The 18378-nt window shown below is 34.0% G+C and overlaps 1 protein-coding gene across 9 annotated transcripts in view; it reads right to left on the bottom strand.

The window, feature by feature from the left end:
- Positions 1-18378, bottom strand: part of CACNA2D1 (calcium voltage-gated channel auxiliary subunit alpha2delta 1) — a gene marked incomplete at both ends in the record, with an annotated part of 412192 nt that overhangs the window by 12179 nt on the left and 381635 nt on the right. For all 9 annotated transcript variants that reach the window (XM_084230055.1, XM_084230054.1, XM_084230056.1 and 6 more), the window contains 14 exons: positions 3151-3233; positions 4070-4179; positions 5704-5833; positions 6159-6214; positions 7428-7480; positions 7561-7713; positions 8491-8562; positions 9906-9944; positions 10283-10350; positions 11290-11376; positions 12075-12178; positions 12793-12855; positions 14561-14648; positions 16599-16696. In XM_084230055.1, the coding sequence (XP_084086181.1) occupies positions 3151-3233; positions 4070-4179; positions 5704-5833; positions 6159-6214; positions 7428-7480; positions 7561-7713; positions 8491-8562; positions 9906-9944; positions 10283-10350; positions 11290-11376; positions 12075-12178; positions 12793-12855; positions 14561-14648; positions 16599-16696 (1204 nt within the window). The remainder of the gene's footprint in view (positions 1-3150; positions 3234-4069; positions 4180-5703; positions 5834-6158; positions 6215-7427; positions 7481-7560; positions 7714-8490; positions 8563-9905; positions 9945-10282; positions 10351-11289; positions 11377-12074; positions 12179-12792; positions 12856-14560; positions 14649-16598; positions 16697-18378) is intronic.

Genomic DNA, 18378 nt, shown 5'->3' with positions numbered 1-18378 from the left:
GTGAATAGTAGTTACTCAGATCAGGACTGAATGATGGGTTAGAAACACCACAAATACTAAATACTAAAAGGCTTAGTTTTCACTTCACAAGGAGGGTATCGCAGTTCGGTTTAAGGACACAGGTGAAGAAATGGGAAAGTTAGCACACACACACACAAGACCCATTTTATGTATTTAGGATATATTTTGTCAAAGAAAGGAATGTAAAACATCTTTGTATTTTAGAAATGTCATGGAGAAAATAATCTCATTTTCATTCCATTGTTTTTTACTCTATTTTAAAGACTGACTTTATTTCAGGCTGGGAGGCAGTAGTTTTGATTGGTTTAGTGACTCAATAAATTACCCCTTCAGTTTTCTGATCATGTCTTCTTATGCATTTTGAATGCTGCAACCACATATACTAAGACTTGAAAGTATTGTATGAAAAGAATGAGATGTATTCTAAAGCATAAATGTATAGATACGGGAGAAATTTCAATTTTTCTGTCCTAGAGAACAAAAGCCCACTGATACTACATAAGTTAGCCTGGAACTTTATGATTACGATAGTAGAAATTAACAGATTGGTACCTTATTTCAGGTTCAGACCTTAACATAGAAATAGGATTAAATATTTGCTTTTAAGGATCTCTCTCAAAAGAATCTTCAGAGTGATAAATTCCTCATCCCATTTAACTTTTCTGTTACTTATGGAAAGGAAAAAAAAAATCGAAACCATAGTTAAACTCCTAATGAGTTTGCCCTAACATTTACTTTTTAAGACCATGTAAACTTTTGAATTTTCTCTTGTCTAATAAGCATTGTTCATGTATTACTCCACCTTTTTTTCTTTTTTAACCAGCTGGGATCTGGGAAAAGTAATTCCACCTAATAAAAACTAAATATATTAATACATGTAGAAATAAATTCTCCCAAAAGAAAGTTGGTATTTTGGCTGGGAAGATTTGGTCTTTTTTGAGTTAGTCTCAGTAATTTCTTTTCAGATAAGGCAACTAATTAGTGAAGGCAATCACCAAATATTGGGTAAGTTCTGATTCAAACAGGTCTGTACTTAAGTCACCCAATAACTTCAAAGAAAATACATATTAATTTTTTTAGTCAGGTGCACATTTTCATGTAGTCAGTGACACCTAGCAGTAATAAGCTTTCCATAAAATAATTCTTGAAGGGCATATAATATTGATTTTACATTCTTTTTACAATTTAAGTATAAAACGAGCTCTTATAAAATACAATTTTAACAGGTTTTAAGAAAGTTCTAAGTGTTATAGGACCTCATAATCTATATATGCTTTTTTTGAACTCTAACAGGGTCCAAGAAGGCTGAGTCATTCTTATCATCCTACCCAAATCCCTGGGACTAGCCTGAGTAACATGAAACTTACATGTAGACCTTTAGTGGTATAGACTGTGGGTGACAACTGCTGCTTAACATCCCAATATTTTTGCTATGTTATTTTTTCAATTTTCCATCATGTCAGAGGAAATACTTCCCCTGCTATCATAATTAAAGAGAGTGGCCCTCCTCTATGGTAACTGTTTTAAAACAACCAGCCCCTGGTTTATTCATTTAAAGCATATGCCATATACATTATCTTCTCGATACACTTCTAGGAGAAAATGTCTAAGAAATCTATCTGTACTCATCTTTCAAAAATAATTACATTAATAGCTTTGGAGTCCATGGTATTATTCCAAAGAAAAGCCTGCCTTTTTTTTTTTTTTTTTAGGGGGGTGTCTTGGATGGAAAAACTGTTGAATTTGAATTGTTACCATAAGGGGGGAACCTTGTGGACTTAACTCTAAATTTGATTTTTTCTAGTACTAAGGCATTTGTGCATCATATTGAAAGCCTCTAACTCTTATCCCAAAATACTGTACTGGAAACATGGAGACTTTTCCATTAAAGGTATATTGTAAATTTTTCACCATTCCTCAAATATAAAACATAATAGTTTTTGGCTCATTTGTATTATGACCACAAACAGGGACATTCAACTAGTCTTTAAAGAAGAATAGAATTATCTCAAATACTGCCTACATACAATTTTTTAAATGCCCATGGAGTTTTATAATTTAATTATTAAAACCACGTAGATTTTTTTCAGTGAAAACCAGTATTTTTATAATTCCAGATTACTATTGATTACTTTGAGATTCTTTTCCTATTTCACTTTTTCCCTCTGATCAACTCATTTCATTTGTAATAGTGGCCACAACTCCATCTAGTGGTTTCCTAATCAATGAATATCTAAGCAACAATTTAAAAAAAAAAAAAGTCATTCCAGAGCATTTAGTTTACAAAAGAAATTTTAATACTGTAAATAGAATTCTGAACACAAAGGCCCTGAAACATCTATGTAATACTACAGAAAATTGTCATAGGGTTGATAAGTGAAAGTGTCAACATTTTTGTGAGTAAAATTTGTTTAAACTGTTATGGCTAAGGGAAATTAGTATGGCTGACTTAGAAATTCCTGAATAGTGTTTGATAAAATTGAAATGGTTTATTGCATTTGTTAGCATGTGTAAGTTTGCTCTCCACATGGACTTACTCTTTACACATAGGAAGTCATGATTGTAAAATATACATAGGAGAGTGATATGCTCTATTTGTAAAACATCAGTATAGGAGCTCATCAGTGTGTGTTACCTAAAGAAAAGACAAACCTTAAAATCTGATTTGGGGGAAATTAGTTAAATAGAGGGCATTCATTTTTATGTACCTTTACATTTGAAAATAGTTATTTTAATCATCAAAAGCATAGAGCTGATTAGATATACAGTAAGAGATAATAGTGTTTAGTGAAGGCCAGCTGACCCGTAGAAATAGTGCTCATCTCTGAATAACATGCACTAAATTTATTACCTGGTTAATGACAAACAATAGAAAAAGGTTACAATTACAAGAATATCAATCTAATACGTGAAAGAATAGAATCCATGTAGTGACTTAAAAGCTAATGGATGATAACTCCTTAGGACTGGAGCGTAAGTGCAGAGAGCCTGCTCATAACACAGTAACAGTCACTGCATGACTGAAGTGGAGTGTTTGGAATTGTATTTGCAAGTACAATTCTATGGGAAGGAGGGACAGAAAGCAGGAGCTGTAAAGGTAAAGTGTGATATAGCAAACACCTGTCTTACCAGGATATTGTTATCAAAGCAGACATCAGGCCCTTTTCGGTATCTTGGCTGCTTAACCATATCACAAGGATCTGGACCGTCAGCTAAAGGAACTTGTTAAGGCTTGTGCATGTACAGCATTGCCAGACACTTAAAAGAAACAAGGCAATACAATTATGTCCCCAAATGGCAAGAGGCACACAGGAAATCCCTCTTCAGGAGGAAGAGAGGAGCAGAGAAGGAAGAGGAAGAAAGGAGGAGGGCCAGAGAGAGGAACAGAAAGGGAGAAGAGGAGGACAGAGACGAAGAAAAAGGAGGGAGGAGGGAGGAAAGAGGAGAGAAAAAAGAGAAAGAGGAGGGAGGAGGACAGAGATGAAGAGAAAAGGAGAGAGAGGGGGGAGAGAGCAAGAGAAAAAGAGGAAGAGGAGAGAGAGGAAGCGAGAAGGAGAGGGAGAGAGTTGAAGGAGAGACAGAGAAAGAGGAGAGGAGAAAGTGAGAAGAGGAAGAGGAAGTAGAGAGAGATGGGAAGAAAGAGGAGAAGAGAAGAGAAAGAAGAGAGAGGGAGTGGAGGGGAAGAGAGGGAAGAAGAAAGGAATAGAAAGAAAAAGAGGGAGAAGAAGGGAGAGGAGAAAGAAGAGGAAGGAGAGACGGGGAGAGGGAGGAGAGAAGGAAGAAGAAAGGAGCGAGGAAGAGGAGACAGACGGGGAGAGAGGAGGAGAGAGAGCGAGGAGGAGGGACGGGAGAGAGGGAGAGAGAAGGGGAGAGAAAAGAGCAACCATAAGACTCCCTGTCCGCTGTGGCAGCACGACGCTGCAGCTTTCCTCTCCCCTTCACTCCCGCGCAGCTTGGCTTTCCTGAAAATAAACCCTGCGAGGAGCTTCAAAGTCCGGGTGGGCCTGTCGGCCGCTGCCTGTGCCCAGGGTGCAACAGCAAAGGATACAAGTCTGCTCTGCTTGGATGAGAAGGCGAGTGTCGCAGGGACAAGTCCCTTTGCTCTCCACCATTATGAATATTAAATTAGTGTTCATAAGTTTTTCTACATGAAAGATTCTGCAAAATAAGGACATGTGCACTGTCTTACAGAAATAAAAATCCTTCAAATATTAAAATGCATGACAAAATGTTACATCTGAAAAGCAAAGCATTATCAATAAAAACGTTCGCGGCAGGTGGATGATTGCAGAGACTACTGAGTTTTATTTATGAGCATGTACCCATTACCACTGAAATGAATACTAAAAAATTCTGACAGTTTACCTTACTGCTTACTTTGCACTGAGGACTATTTAGTTGTGGAAACATACAGAAGGGCTTACTGCACATGTCTATAAAGCCGAAAGTGAGTAGCATACAAGCGGCCAGGCATCCTGCCTAGGCTAATGGCCGAGAACAGCCTAGATCAGTACTAGTCACAGATCTGTGAAGATGGAAATGGTTCCTGCTTTGTCCACTGTGGTAAGCAACAGCCACATGATGCTAGGAGCAGTTGAAATATGGCTGAGGCAGATTTTTCTTTTAATTGTTGTAACTGGGTGGGCCACCTGTGGCTGTAAATACCAAATTAAACAAAGAGAACCAAAACTTTCAAGTCCCTGCACTGTTTTGCATCTACAACTTAAGCTGCGACTTGACTTTAGCACAAGGTCCATCTGTCAGTAAGCAGGAGTTTCTTTACATTTATGCATTTTTTCAAAGAAGTCGGAATTTCTCTTTTTCTACATTGAACTCTGGTCACAAAACAACTCCCAGGATTTGAGTTAATATATTGAGCACGCTGATCTTTGTTATAACCTAACTAGAAAGGATGCTTAATTTCTAATGGAACATGCTAACAGTCTACAATTCTGTTTCCTGATGTTATTCCTCTAAACAAGATGTTCTTCTTGAGTTCTAACCTGACTTCTGGCCTTTCCTCCCATCATCATACGCTCCATCTCCTGAAACATAGACATTTCTTAAAACAAGTCAGTCTTTTGCTTGAGTATATTTTTTAAACTGTTAGAAATTTCTTTTCTGAATCCTCTACCACCAAATTACTAGTATTTTCTCAAGCTCAGATGACCTCTTTAATTCCTGTCACTATTTTGTTCCCAACAATAACCTACCCTCAGTTTCTAAAGCAAAATTGTTCCAATCCTGTGCCTTTCAAGTCTAATTCTAGTAATCTAGTTCACAGTGATCACTGTTCTCTTAATCCTTCAAAAATACCCACATTGCCTTTCTCCTCCACCATAATAAAACCTTTAGTAGTTCTTCTTGTCGCACAAAATGTTTAACATGCTTTATGGATTTTGACTATTATTAACTTTGACCTTAGGAATTGATGTTTTTTCCCCTCTTGTTCTTTCACTTTAAAGTAAAATACACTACCATATATTAAAATCATATTGGGCTTAATAGTTAATTCTGTATGCTTCTTCAACTTTATATTAGAAAGATTTTAACATGGTCCTTAGGTTTAAAACACCTTAGAATATAACAGACTAACAACAATCTCTATTACTTTCTGTAGTGATTATAAAAGTGCATACTTTTTACAGAGAGGAATATTCCAGAAATGAAGATATTAATTACCTGGAACAGTTGCCACAGTCTAGTACACCACCGAATGATTTACTGTCATTATCAAAGAAATACTGGGTTTGTTCAGTAATGCAACTCTGTTTGGATAGCGGGGCTGCAAAATCTTCGTCGTCTATCTCAACTGGGGGGAATCAAAACACAGACCATCATCATCAGAGGATATGATATAAAGCAAAATGAATGTCAAAGGCCAGGGCCTTAATTGGCTAGTTTACTGCAGGGTGACTTAGTGGCAGGACCCAGTGTTTACCTAATCAATTAACTTAAACAAATATCAGCTACAAAATGTGGCCAGTGTGAACCAGAAAAGTTTCAAAAGCATAGGAAGGTTTTCACAGAACTATCAAGTAGCTAGGTTCTCTTGCAGTAGATTTACAAATGGTTCCTTGAACTCAGCACTTCCCAAACAAAAATTATACTTGACAATATGAGAGCATTCAACATACCTGCTTCAAGGAGACGTGGAAAGGTCAAACTCAAGATAAACTGCTGTAGAATAGACCTGAATTTCAAATATTAATAATTACTAAAAATCTAGATTTTTCTTTCATAAATTATGTAAGAACTGCTTTTTACATGTACACCTAAACACATTTCATGTATACAAAAAATGAGAATTTCCTAATAAACAGTTGTTCAAATTATACAAAATGTAAATTTTTATCCTCTAAATGAGTATTGAGGACTAAGTGAGGGAAACATGTGTAAAGAGGGCTAATATGGAAGGACATCATGGAGAAATGGTCACTCTGAGGGAAAAATGTCATTATTTCAGGGGCATCAGGTATCACCGATATGATTCTGTCCTGTTTTAGTTGTAAAAGTCAGTGGGGGAAAAGACCAAAAATGTCTGCCATGGGTTTTTGAGCTACTAGAGAATATTTGCATAATGTAGCACTCTAGTAAAAATGTACACAGAATACATGGCACATATCAATTTCACAACCAGTAACAAGTCATGTTAGCATAGAATCATCTGGAATTGAGCCTATTAAATGGAGGAAGAAGGGAGACTCTGGGCAGAAATTAGCATAACACAAGCATTTTTGAATCACTGAGATTCAGAAAACATTACACCCTATTACTAATAATTGAATTTTCGCTGGGAAGGCCTCAACATCAAATCACTGGTATAGATGACCCTACAAGGAATATGGCTTTGACAGTAAGGATGCAAAGGAATGCTGGGAAGGCAGGCAGGGAGGGAGACAGCTGATCCCAGACACAAGTCTCAAAGTGTTTAATGTCTTATTTTCAAATGTGATAGGGTATAGGGGATGAAGGAGGTGGGAATGAATGAAAAGAATGCTCTCCATGTCAGGCTGGATGGAGCCCCCTAAGAGTGTGCTAGGTTTTGTATTAACAGAAAAGTAGAAAGTTAAGTCATCATGTTACAAATCTGGTCAATGAGGACCTCTAATTTGGATATTGAAGGTAAGAAATGGTAATATTTTATAGATTAAACTGAAATTTAAACAAAATAAAAATTTTGACAGATTCAAAGAAAATCTTCTGAAGATGTTGAAGTTTGCATAATTCATAAATTACTGTATTATATTGATCATTAAGAAAGTGTTTTCTATTACCAATATACATACTATGTAATGAAAAATGAAATTACCATAACTGACATATCAAAAATGTGTACTTTCAATCAAATGTTTTATTATTTCTCAGCACCTTTCATTACCAATAAAATAAGAATTTTGACTTACCAGGCAGCAGCGGTGGCCCACCAGCCAATGTGTAGTATGTCTGCAATGGATGGCTGTAAAAACAATGAAAAGTCAGTCTAAGTCCACAGCCAGCATTGCTCTGTGAGGAATGAACAATCTGGTTATTACTGACCACATAAGCTGAGCGATGACCTGCTCCTTGCTTGGGTGCAGCACCAGGCTCACACACTGACTGATAATCGTAAGATTTGTTAAAAGCATACACCGATATATTAATCAGGTGTCTCATCAAACTTGGATCAATCTCTCCAAAAAATCTTCCGATCTGGTATAGAAAAAAAATTAACGAAGATTCAAATTTAAGGCAGTGAAGAAATATATACATAATGAAATTGGATTAAATCTCCTTTGGAGCTTAAAAACAAGAGCAATTAATAAGCCCATATATGTGACATTCCCAATGAACTCAAATAATACAAGGTGATCTCATTCCTCAGTGCCTCTGGGTGATATTTGTGGAAGGAAAGCACCGGGTTTGCTAGCACTGAGGTCATAATCAAATGCCTCCTGGGGAAGAGAAAAGTAGTGAAAATAGAGAAATAAATGGAACTTGTAGAAACTGTCAATAAATGGAGCAAGTTCTATGGAAAGGGACTTACTGTAGCTTTACTTTAAAAAAAAAAAAAAAAGAAAGAAAAAGAAAAAGAAATCTAGCTAATCGACCACAGCCCATAAATGGTCAGTTAGCAAAACAGTATGAGGTTGTACTATTTGGATTTTTGTATTTTAGAGGAATGGGAAATGCATACTGAAAAATAAAAATTGTTGAACACTTACTTTAATTTGCATAAAACCTTATGTTGAGGCAAGAGATTATATGGTGCCAATTTGTAGCTAGAAATATGTCAAACCAGCCAAGAATAAGGTAGACATCATAAACAGATAAATACAGTATGAAAACTTCTGACATCTAAAATAAGTTTTATGAGATTAAACTCACTCATCCAATAAAACTATATTTAGGATGCATTTTTCAATGGTTCAAGAGAGGTTTACAATTTTGACCAGATACAAATACTCCTCTTCCAATTCAGGCACCTACCTGGTTAGTATAATCATCATGATTGGCCATCAAAAGAAACCCACCGTCATCTAGAATCACACAATCCATCACCTATGAAAAAGGAAATAACAGTTAACACATTTGTAGGAAGGTTATTATCATTACTACATTGTATGTGGATGATTGTAAGAATAATAGAAAAATTCAAATAACTATATTTTCTTCTGAATATATATGCTCAGAAGATTCTCATGACATAAATCATGGGAATTGGTAAATTCATAGTAAACTGGGCTTCCTATGTTATACCATCCATTCAGATAGAACTGTCAACTAACTATGGACAAATAAGAAATAATCTTTTTGTCACTCCAGTTATCTAAATGATCCATGAAATCAAATAGACCAAAATATTTAATGTCTAATTTTTATTAAACAGATAGTTAAACAATTTTTAAAAATGTATTTTAGTAACCATGCTTCACATAAATAAAAAGTAATATGAGGATGTTTACATTACATATTGAAAGTATTTGGTTGAATATTTTGAGATTTATAAGCACATCAAAAAATGACAGTGACTGGAGCAAAAGCATATTAAATATAAATTCCCAGCTTTTTAAATCAAATTTGACAGAATTAAATCAACTTTTTTTTTTTTTTTTGTAAAATCACACTTAAAAAATATTTTCATAGGAGAAACACATTTCATTTTTCCAATCTGGAAGCACCTTGATAAAATCTCTTCTTAGAATTGTTTTTAGAGCAAATAGTCTGAATCTACATACTTTATAGAAACTGGTTAACCTGTGAAAATTAATTAAACTATTGCCTTGTATTTTTGCAGGACTAGGAGCAGAAACCTGGTATGTCTGTATTTACAAGGGAAGCAGGTAATTCATGAGGACTGGAAGAAACTAAAGGAATGCATTTTTCTTTTCATTCTTGGAAAGATAACATTTAGTACCATTCTTGGAGTAATTTAAAAACTTTTGAACAAACGAAAGTGCGAAAGATGATGGGGGAGAGCACTGATAATTAAAAAAAGTATCCTTTGCTCATAATTCCCCATTGAGGAATAGAGCTAAATATAAGTATCCACAAAACACTGGAACATTACTGAAATAGAAAAGAATACAGTCCATATTGCTATGACTTTTACTACTTTCCCATAATACCTGAATATTTTTAAAAATAGAAGCACTTAAAGTTTAGAATTAAAAGCATATAATGTGAATTGTCATCTGAGTTAGTTTCTGATAAATAAAACGACTCATCAATGTCTGCAATGGTTTAAAGGAGGTGTACAATGTTGATCAGGGACATGTATTTCTCTTCCATTTCAGATACAAACCTGGTTAATATAATCATCAGGATTTGCAATCAAAAGAAACTTACTCAGCATTTGATATGTTAGAGAATAACAAAATTATAGTTAAAAAGACATTTCTTACATCACTGTTTCTTTTGCAGTCACAAACTGGACCAGCACACTGAAAGATAGAAATACAATTTCACCTCACATTTTCTATAACATTGGATTTTAATTATAGCATATTATCTATTACCATGTTAGAACTAGACATCTCAGACTAATATAAAAGACTAAATGATACTCTAGTGTACATAAAACAGTTTTCTTTACAATTAGAAAATAGCAATATATATTTAAGTATTTCAAATTACAACACTAGTCTGAAAAAGAAAGAATTTGTAATTTTGCTTCAATGGCGTGGTACTGAGGTTTTATTTTGAATGCCTAATATTTTACTTTATTTGCATTTTGAGATTAAGTACTGAATTAGATTTTTTTTTAAAAAAATTCTCTTACCGGATCTCTAATAGATGTTTTGGTGAAATTTTCGATCCAGGAATTTACATCAATTTTAATTCCAACAACTGAAAAATTGTGTAAGAAAGATTAATACATACATTTTAAAAGGTACTTATGAATCTTATCTTTCATATCAAATTAATTTAAAAGGCGCCTAGTTAGTTACAATAAAATATTTGCTACCTGATAATTTAGGCAACTTATCCAATGGCATTAAATTTGGGTTGATTACAATATTTATTACAGATATGTATTTCTTGACATTTTCATTAAGAAGTAATGCCAGTTCATTGGTCAACTAATACAATAAGCTTAAAAGAAAGTAATAGTGTCAGGAATAGTCTTATAAATATGAAGTCATTCAAGCAAACTGTTTAAAGAAGCTTCTTCCTTTCTCTTTTCCTGTCCAGTGCGTAAATAGGTGTTTAAAAAAAATTAGGAAGCAGGGAAAGATATGAGCAGTTGCATGAATGAAGAAAGCGATGAATGAGTTAGTAAGTGAAAGAGTAAATCTATGTAATTGAACCAATGAAGGTAAAAATACCCTCAGGAGCAGGAAGACAATTTATCTACCTCTGTTTTTTTTTTTTAAGGTATCAATGTAGCCCCATGTAACTCTTTTCCATAGACACATATTATGATAGAAACTTTTTAAAATATTCACAAAGTTCACCATATATACTTTTGTATATTTGAAAGTATTTCACAGGATAGATTTCTAGATAGGATTAATGATCAACATAGCATTTACAGCTTGAATACTCTGACTCCATAAATTTGTGGTAGCAATGTGTAAACTGAAGCTTCTTTAAAATATTCTCAACTCTCTATGGAATTAACTTTTTATCCCAATTTTACAGATAATTGTATTTCTTTTTTACACACATTTGACTTTAATTTGGTTGAGGCTTTTTGATGGCCTTCCTGATAATGAATGCCAGTTAATATATTTTTAGGGCAGATATAATTTTCATCATGTATATGCATATAATATATATGCTTACCTGCAGGTTTAAGAAGTTTTCCTTGGATATATATTTCCACAGCTTTGCTTACCATGATGCCTGATTCATAAGCACCGGGTCCACTTTCTAAAAACAAAAATTAAAATTCCTTTTACTAAATGCAAGTGGATAGTGTTTAATACACATAATAAAAATGTGTGTGATCTCTTCCTCTACATACCAGGTTAACTGGAGGTGAATGACTTAGCTTAACTGCACCTACTTCTGTAAATTAATGAACACATGCTAAATCTACTTTGTGATATTACCTGAAGTGAGGAGGAAAGATTGATTTAAAATCCCAAAAACTGTCTTTTCACTTTATAAGATAGATGTCCCTAGACAGAACGCCAATATTCTGAAAAACTCCATTTCCCCAGTTTTGAACAAAGTATAAATACGTATCCTCACATATTGAAAGATAGGCTATTATTGTTTAAACTACATAACAAACTCATAATTACTCCATTTTAAATCATACACATTCCTCAAGATAATTTTATTTATGGAATGAGGGATTACCTACATGTGTTCCTGTGTCATGTTTGCCTGTAGGTAAGCTGTCTGTGATACATGACTGTTGCTTCCGTAGGCATTTTATCTACTCAACTAAATGAATGTTCCTATCTTTCCATTGTCTTAAACATAATATATACTTTTAATAATGACTATTCTGAGTAATGAACATAAAATATATTGATTTGGGGGGGAAAGCAAGTAGTACCCAAAATTAGCTTCTTAAAAAAGTAAGAATTGAGAAGGCTGAATTCCAAGGCAATACTTACTGTTAAAGTAGGGAGCAGTGAAAACATAGTTATCATTATCTAGACTCCTTTTATAGAAGCTATCTTCGTATGTCTCTGGGTTTTCTTGCCAATTTTCTCCAGCCCTGAGGAGGAAACCACTCATCATTTGTTTCTTTAATCCACCTAATAACCAACTTTTCCTTTGTAGACATCATTAAACTTAACAGATATCCCTACATCTCAGGTATGTCTAAGGAAGCTGGTGGTAATGGCTAGCGTAACGGATTCTCATTATAAAGCACTATATCAGCACAGAATTAGATTAATGATCAGAAAAAGCTGGTTCCAATTTTCACTCTGCTATTCACTGATGTCAGTTAATATTAATAACCCTTGGTGCCTAACTAGCCCACATTACAGACTGTTCAAGATACACTGAGAAGATTCATAGAAGAACGGTGAAGGGCTATGCAAATATTGCCAATAGGCTACAATTGCCTTGATTTAACTAAGTTTATGATAACAAAGAGAAACATCTCTTGAAATCTCTTAAATTTTGAACTGTAAATGATAAGCAAAAATATCACTAATATATTTTTCAAAGAAATGGTGTCTTGCAATAATGTAAGTACTTTAAACAATGACGCCAATTTAATCACCAATTTCTTTGAAGAATGGCATCCTTATACAGTAATACTCAGATCCTTGGGTTAGTGCTTGTAATGTACTGATTTTGATGCACATTATTTGAACTTACTCTTTTGGATAAACTCTGGTAATCCCGCCATCAGTCACAACAAACCGTGCTTTCACTCCCTTGCTGAAACAGAAAACAGAAGTTTTTATTCAATTTATTCTCTGTAAAATATTTAAGTGTTGCTGATACAAAAGTAACTTCCTAAAAAAAGGAGCTTAATATAATTACCAAAAATCAAATATATCAATAATTGCAAAGCTACTTTTAAAATAGTCAAGAAATCTAAGAAATAAGAATTTAAAGGGAGGAGAAGAATCTTAAGGAAGACATGTCATGGGAAATAATACCATCGTTGCCTTTTAAATATAGACCAGGAGATACCAGAGAGGACAGAGAAAATAGTAAGGCATACATCATATGTTGAACAGACAGTATGTGTATGGTAAAGCTACTAAAGAGTGAGTATTTGATATAATAAAAAAGCAAAGGTAGAAACAACAGCAGTAAAGCTTCAAAGCCAAGCTTTGTAGAGTGAGAAGAACACAAGTGATCCTGACCTCCATGTTGGAGAGCTTCACCATCACAGTTAAGTTAGAAATGTTTTTTAAAAGTAAGATTCTTTTGAATCAATGTTTTTGTGTCCTTTGGGTATATCCCTAGGAGTGGAATCGCTGGGTCAATTGGTAGCTCCAAAAAAGATAAATTCATGCCATTCACAGCAACATGGATGGAGCTAGAAGGAATTATGCTCAGTGAAATAAGCCAGAAGGAAAAAGAAAAATATTGGATAATTTCACTTATAAAAGGAATATAGGGGAACAAAATAAGACATTGGTGTAAAAAACAATAACAATACAAAGCCCAACAAAACAAAACCAGACAATTATAAACCAGAGAGATCCTGCAGGGGAGGAGGAGGGAGAGGGATCAGAGGGAGGGAGGGAGGAGCACAGGGGATTGTAGTGACGGTACACAGGTGCACTGGTGAAGGAAACTGTATGGGGACTACACCTGGGCGGGGGGAGCAAATATTGTTTAAAAATGAACAATGAGGGCCTCCCTGATAGCATGGCACAGCGGTTGAGCGCTGGGTTGCGAAGCTGCCTGCAGCCTCTGCAGCACCGATTCGATCCCCGGCCAGGCGAGGGTCCCACATGGCACACAGCCTGCTGCTCCCCTTGCAGTGTACTTCATCAGTCTGCCTGCTCTCCTCTCCCCTCTGGCTTTGATGAATTCTCTGACCCTCCCGCGCTTCTGACTGTACCCAGTGCTTGTATAAATTAAAAAAAAAAAATGAACAATGATGAAAAAATTAAGATCCTGAAACAAATGAGTTGTATGGAAAACAGATGAGGTACAATGGGGAGAGGAATGGGAACCATTGAAAGCAGAAAAATCAGTTGCCATAATTTCTTATAAATAGGAATGTAGGACCCTAAGTATGAAAACGAGATTGAAAATGCTAGAAGAACTATCAAGCATTTGGAATTAAGTGGAAATGGGGAGGCGAGGACTGCAAAAGGAGAGTAGTCGGCTTCCTCACTTTCCTAAGGGGTGCATGGCTATTAGATAACTGATACAAACCCCCTTATTTCATTTGCTCATTTACACTATTGTGTAAACCTGAGTAATGACAGATGCGAGGACATCTGACACACACCAAGAACTGAAAATGTAAGTGGTCAAAACCCATAACATGATATTCTAAAGAAATTGTTAACAATATAAACTTTACATTTATGACACCTGTTTTCCAAAACTTTCCCAGAGAGAAGATTAACTGAAGTGCTGACTGACTATATTTTTATTAAAAAAAAAAAATACTTACATATTTTTCTGCTTACTCCAGTAATTTTGTACAAGTTCACTAGTAAAACCTGCATCCAGCAAGACCCTATTAATCAAATCCGTGTTACCTAGTCCAGAAAAAGGATAGCTTCAATTACACTCACACAGTTGTTCTTTAATTAGGATAGTAATTAAACAAATACATTCTATTAATGACCATTTCCAAAAGCAATTTAGAATAGCTACTATTTCTATAAATTTAAGAAGGTATTCTTTGTTTTCTGCATGTTGTTTATCTTGCCTCAATTTTCAGGATATAATCAGAAGTAGCAGCAGAAAGGCCATTTCTAAATGAGACAAATCATTTTGTAAACTTTATCAAAAAGATACAAGAAATATGCCAATTAAGAAACAACTGTCTTTTTTTGATGAGGGGGGGTGTAGATTAGTTTGGGAATTCCAAACCATTATTTCATAGACAATCTTTAAATCCAAACATACATATATACATATATATATGTGTGTATATATATATATATATAAAATTACATTTCAAATATAACTTGTATTTTGTTTTGAACAAGGAACAGAGTAACTTATCACTAGATTTATTCTAGGGCATGTTTTTAAAATCTAATAGTATTGGTGGAAAGGCTTCAGTTTGTCATTTCAGCTCCAACTCAAAGTCAGTGGAAGAGTAAATGACAAGGAACAACAGTCAATTAATACAAATTGTTACACAAATAGTTTTACCTTCCTTTTTTCTGGCTCCTTTACTCTAACCTCATAAACCTCTAAAATAACATACAAGCAACCTCTAAAACGTCACTTATGATAAAAATTCATTTGATTCACATCAGGAATATATGGTCTTAATAATCCAATATAATATCGATGATGACTTATCTCTATCAGTACTACTATATTGAAAACACTACTACATATTCCTGGGACCAGTTTCAGCTTTATCTCGGGAATGCCTATTACTTACCAATAGGAAAACCAATTAAAATATCAATGAAAGAGCTTTGGCTCAAAGTGAGCTCACACTGACCAGAAACACTGGAATCACCAACATGTAGGCATGATCAGTGTAGTCTGTGTGGCTCATGACAAGTTTTGAAAGCAACTCTTTGAAACCACTGGCTGTGTCTGAGGTGCTAAGTCATTATTTCTTATGAGATAAATTTAAATTTAGAGAGGCAACATTAAGAGTAGAGTTTTACTGAGAATGTTTTCTGAAAGAAAATATTATTTTTCCTATTTGACATTAACATTGGTTTATAACACTGTATGATTTAGGGGAACAGTTTCACACCTCCTCAGATAGATGTTGCCACCTGAGTCTAGCATCCAAGCATCTACAGTCCTTTGCTATGTTTTTAAAAAGTGAAAGTAGGAAAGAGAAAAGGGAACAAGGACATAGAGGAAAAAGGAAAAGAGAAATATAAAAATTTCCGTTATGCATACAGTTTTCTTTATTATCAAGCCACATTTTATGGCCACTATTGCCAACAAGTTGATTTTTCTCTTGTCCACATATATTGCATTTTTATAATAGAGGATTTGGGGAAGAAAAATGTTTTACAATATTTTAAAAATCAGAGTACCAATATTGAAGCTTTATAGTAAGAATGATAGAAATTTCTCTGTAAGAGAAATATATATGCTGAAATTAATTACTTTAATTTCACATATATATTCCAACTTGATTTACTCTATAAAACAGGAAATTACAAATGCATTTTTTTTTTAAATTGAAAGTTAGCTGTGATCAGAATGAATGTTTTGATCAATAGTTAACCATTAAACACAGACTTTCTTTACCACTTGTTTACATTCTATCCATATTAACACTTATTAGATAAAGTGAAGGATATATGTGAATTGATGAAATCATCCTCTATCTAGTAAGAACAATGGAACAAAAAGCCTGCAACAGACCATTCAATATTAAACTTCCTACACTTGAGAGGCACAAAGGTAAGCATGTTCTATTTACATTTAAACATTTGCAAATATCTATTTATTTGACAGAAACAAAGTGAAGCCATAATTTCATATTAATGCATACTTACATGATGGGTTGTTTGGAGTTTTTCTATCAATAAACTCATTGAAATTTAACAGAAATTCAGTGTTGTTATCTGATATTTTAAGGTCATTACAGTAATCTCTGAAAAAAATTAGAATTACTAGGTTTTAAAATAAAAAATTATACAGGATAATCTAAGTATTGAAAACACTTGTGTTTTTTGCTCACTGTAAGATTTTACAACCCATTGAAATTCTTGTTACCTCCCATTTACTGATACCTATAATGGAACAATACTTGACAATAAGTGGTAAGGATTACAGATAACAAACACATTATAAGCATTTGGCTTCTGGACAGGGCTGCTCAATAGTGTTAAGGTTTATTCTTATTGCATACTATTATCATTGTATGCTGCAGATTCTCAGTTTCCATGCAGAAACTAAGACTTCCAAATTTAAGATATTTTTCTCTGTAAATATCAATAATAAACCTATTAGAGGAATGTGGTAATTAGTGCACTAGGAAAAGAAACCCATCATATGTTAACATTTTATAAGAAATACAGTGGTTTTAAAAAACTTACTAGAAAATCATGAAATCCCTCTTAAATTCCTGACTTGACATAAGAAAAGTGTGACTGAATTCATTCAACTGCAAGATTTGTTTTGACACATAAAATTTCTATCTTCCTATATAGATAGGGACTTGGAAAACAGGATTATTTTATTAGTCTTTTCAAATAATTGTCATTATTCTTGGAATGATAACACACCAAGACTTGATTATCCAAAATGTCTTGATAGTTACTTATAATATGAAAGTTGAACAAGTGAACATTTTGTACTGTTACATTAAAATTCAATTAATTATCTTATACTTTGAAATACATATTTTACCTGCAAATGATTTCATAGTATCTAACCTGATTATTTGGAAAACATGAATTATACAGATCTTCCAAATAATGACATGTTCTATTATACAATGTAGAACACCCATTAATTAACACCATTCCTCTTAATAATAAGTCTAAAACTATTGGGGAACTACCATGCTCACATAATGAACTCGGTGTGACTAAAATTCTAATTATTGTTGAAAATTTCAGATTCAATCATTTGCAAAAAGGCTTTTAGTGTTTTTTTTTTTTCCCTTAAAGTAAAAGACACGCTTGATACCCATCAATTTGACAGACATTTTCTCAAAAAACTGACTGAATGACCATTGTTTATCTGTCACTTTTAAGTAAAGTACTTCATGAAAACAAGCACCTTGTGTCCTCAAGTCAAACCACAGAGCTCTACTTAGCAAAAACTAAGTTTCTCTGTTCAATAGTAAAACTTCCATTGCACAATTTGTTTTATACACACACACACACACACATATATATATATATACTCAAAAATATATGTAGTATACATATATACTCAAAGGTAAAACTTAAATAATTTTCACCACTTCACTCAAGCTATTTTAAAGTAAAACCATTTTCCTCTGTCTTTGGATACCTGGCAATGAACCCTGCAAAGATCACTAACAAGTACTCTGTTGTCTCTGCCCTGATTCAGTTCACCTTGCTTTTGTACTGTCAGGGCAAATGGCAATATGATGAAAAATATACCATCATTTAAAACTGTTAGGAAAATAACTTTGACCCGTGGGTTCTATTGGCAACTACAATTGTTTAGGTGAGACAAGGCAATGGACAGTGCTAGCATAAGGACAGCAGAGGCTGATGGTCTAGAAGACAGTTATCAAGTGGTGGGAGCCAAGAGAACTAACAGGTGTCAAGATTGATCATTTGAGGTGTCAAGATTGAT

The sequence above is a fragment of the Talpa europaea genome (assembly GCF_964194135.1).
Source record: "Talpa europaea genome assembly, chromosome: 3".
NCBI classification, from domain to species: Eukaryota; Metazoa; Chordata; class Mammalia; order Eulipotyphla; family Talpidae; genus Talpa; species Talpa europaea.
Note: the sequence above shows the minus strand (reverse complement) of the source record. Positions and strands in the feature narration are given on the sequence as shown.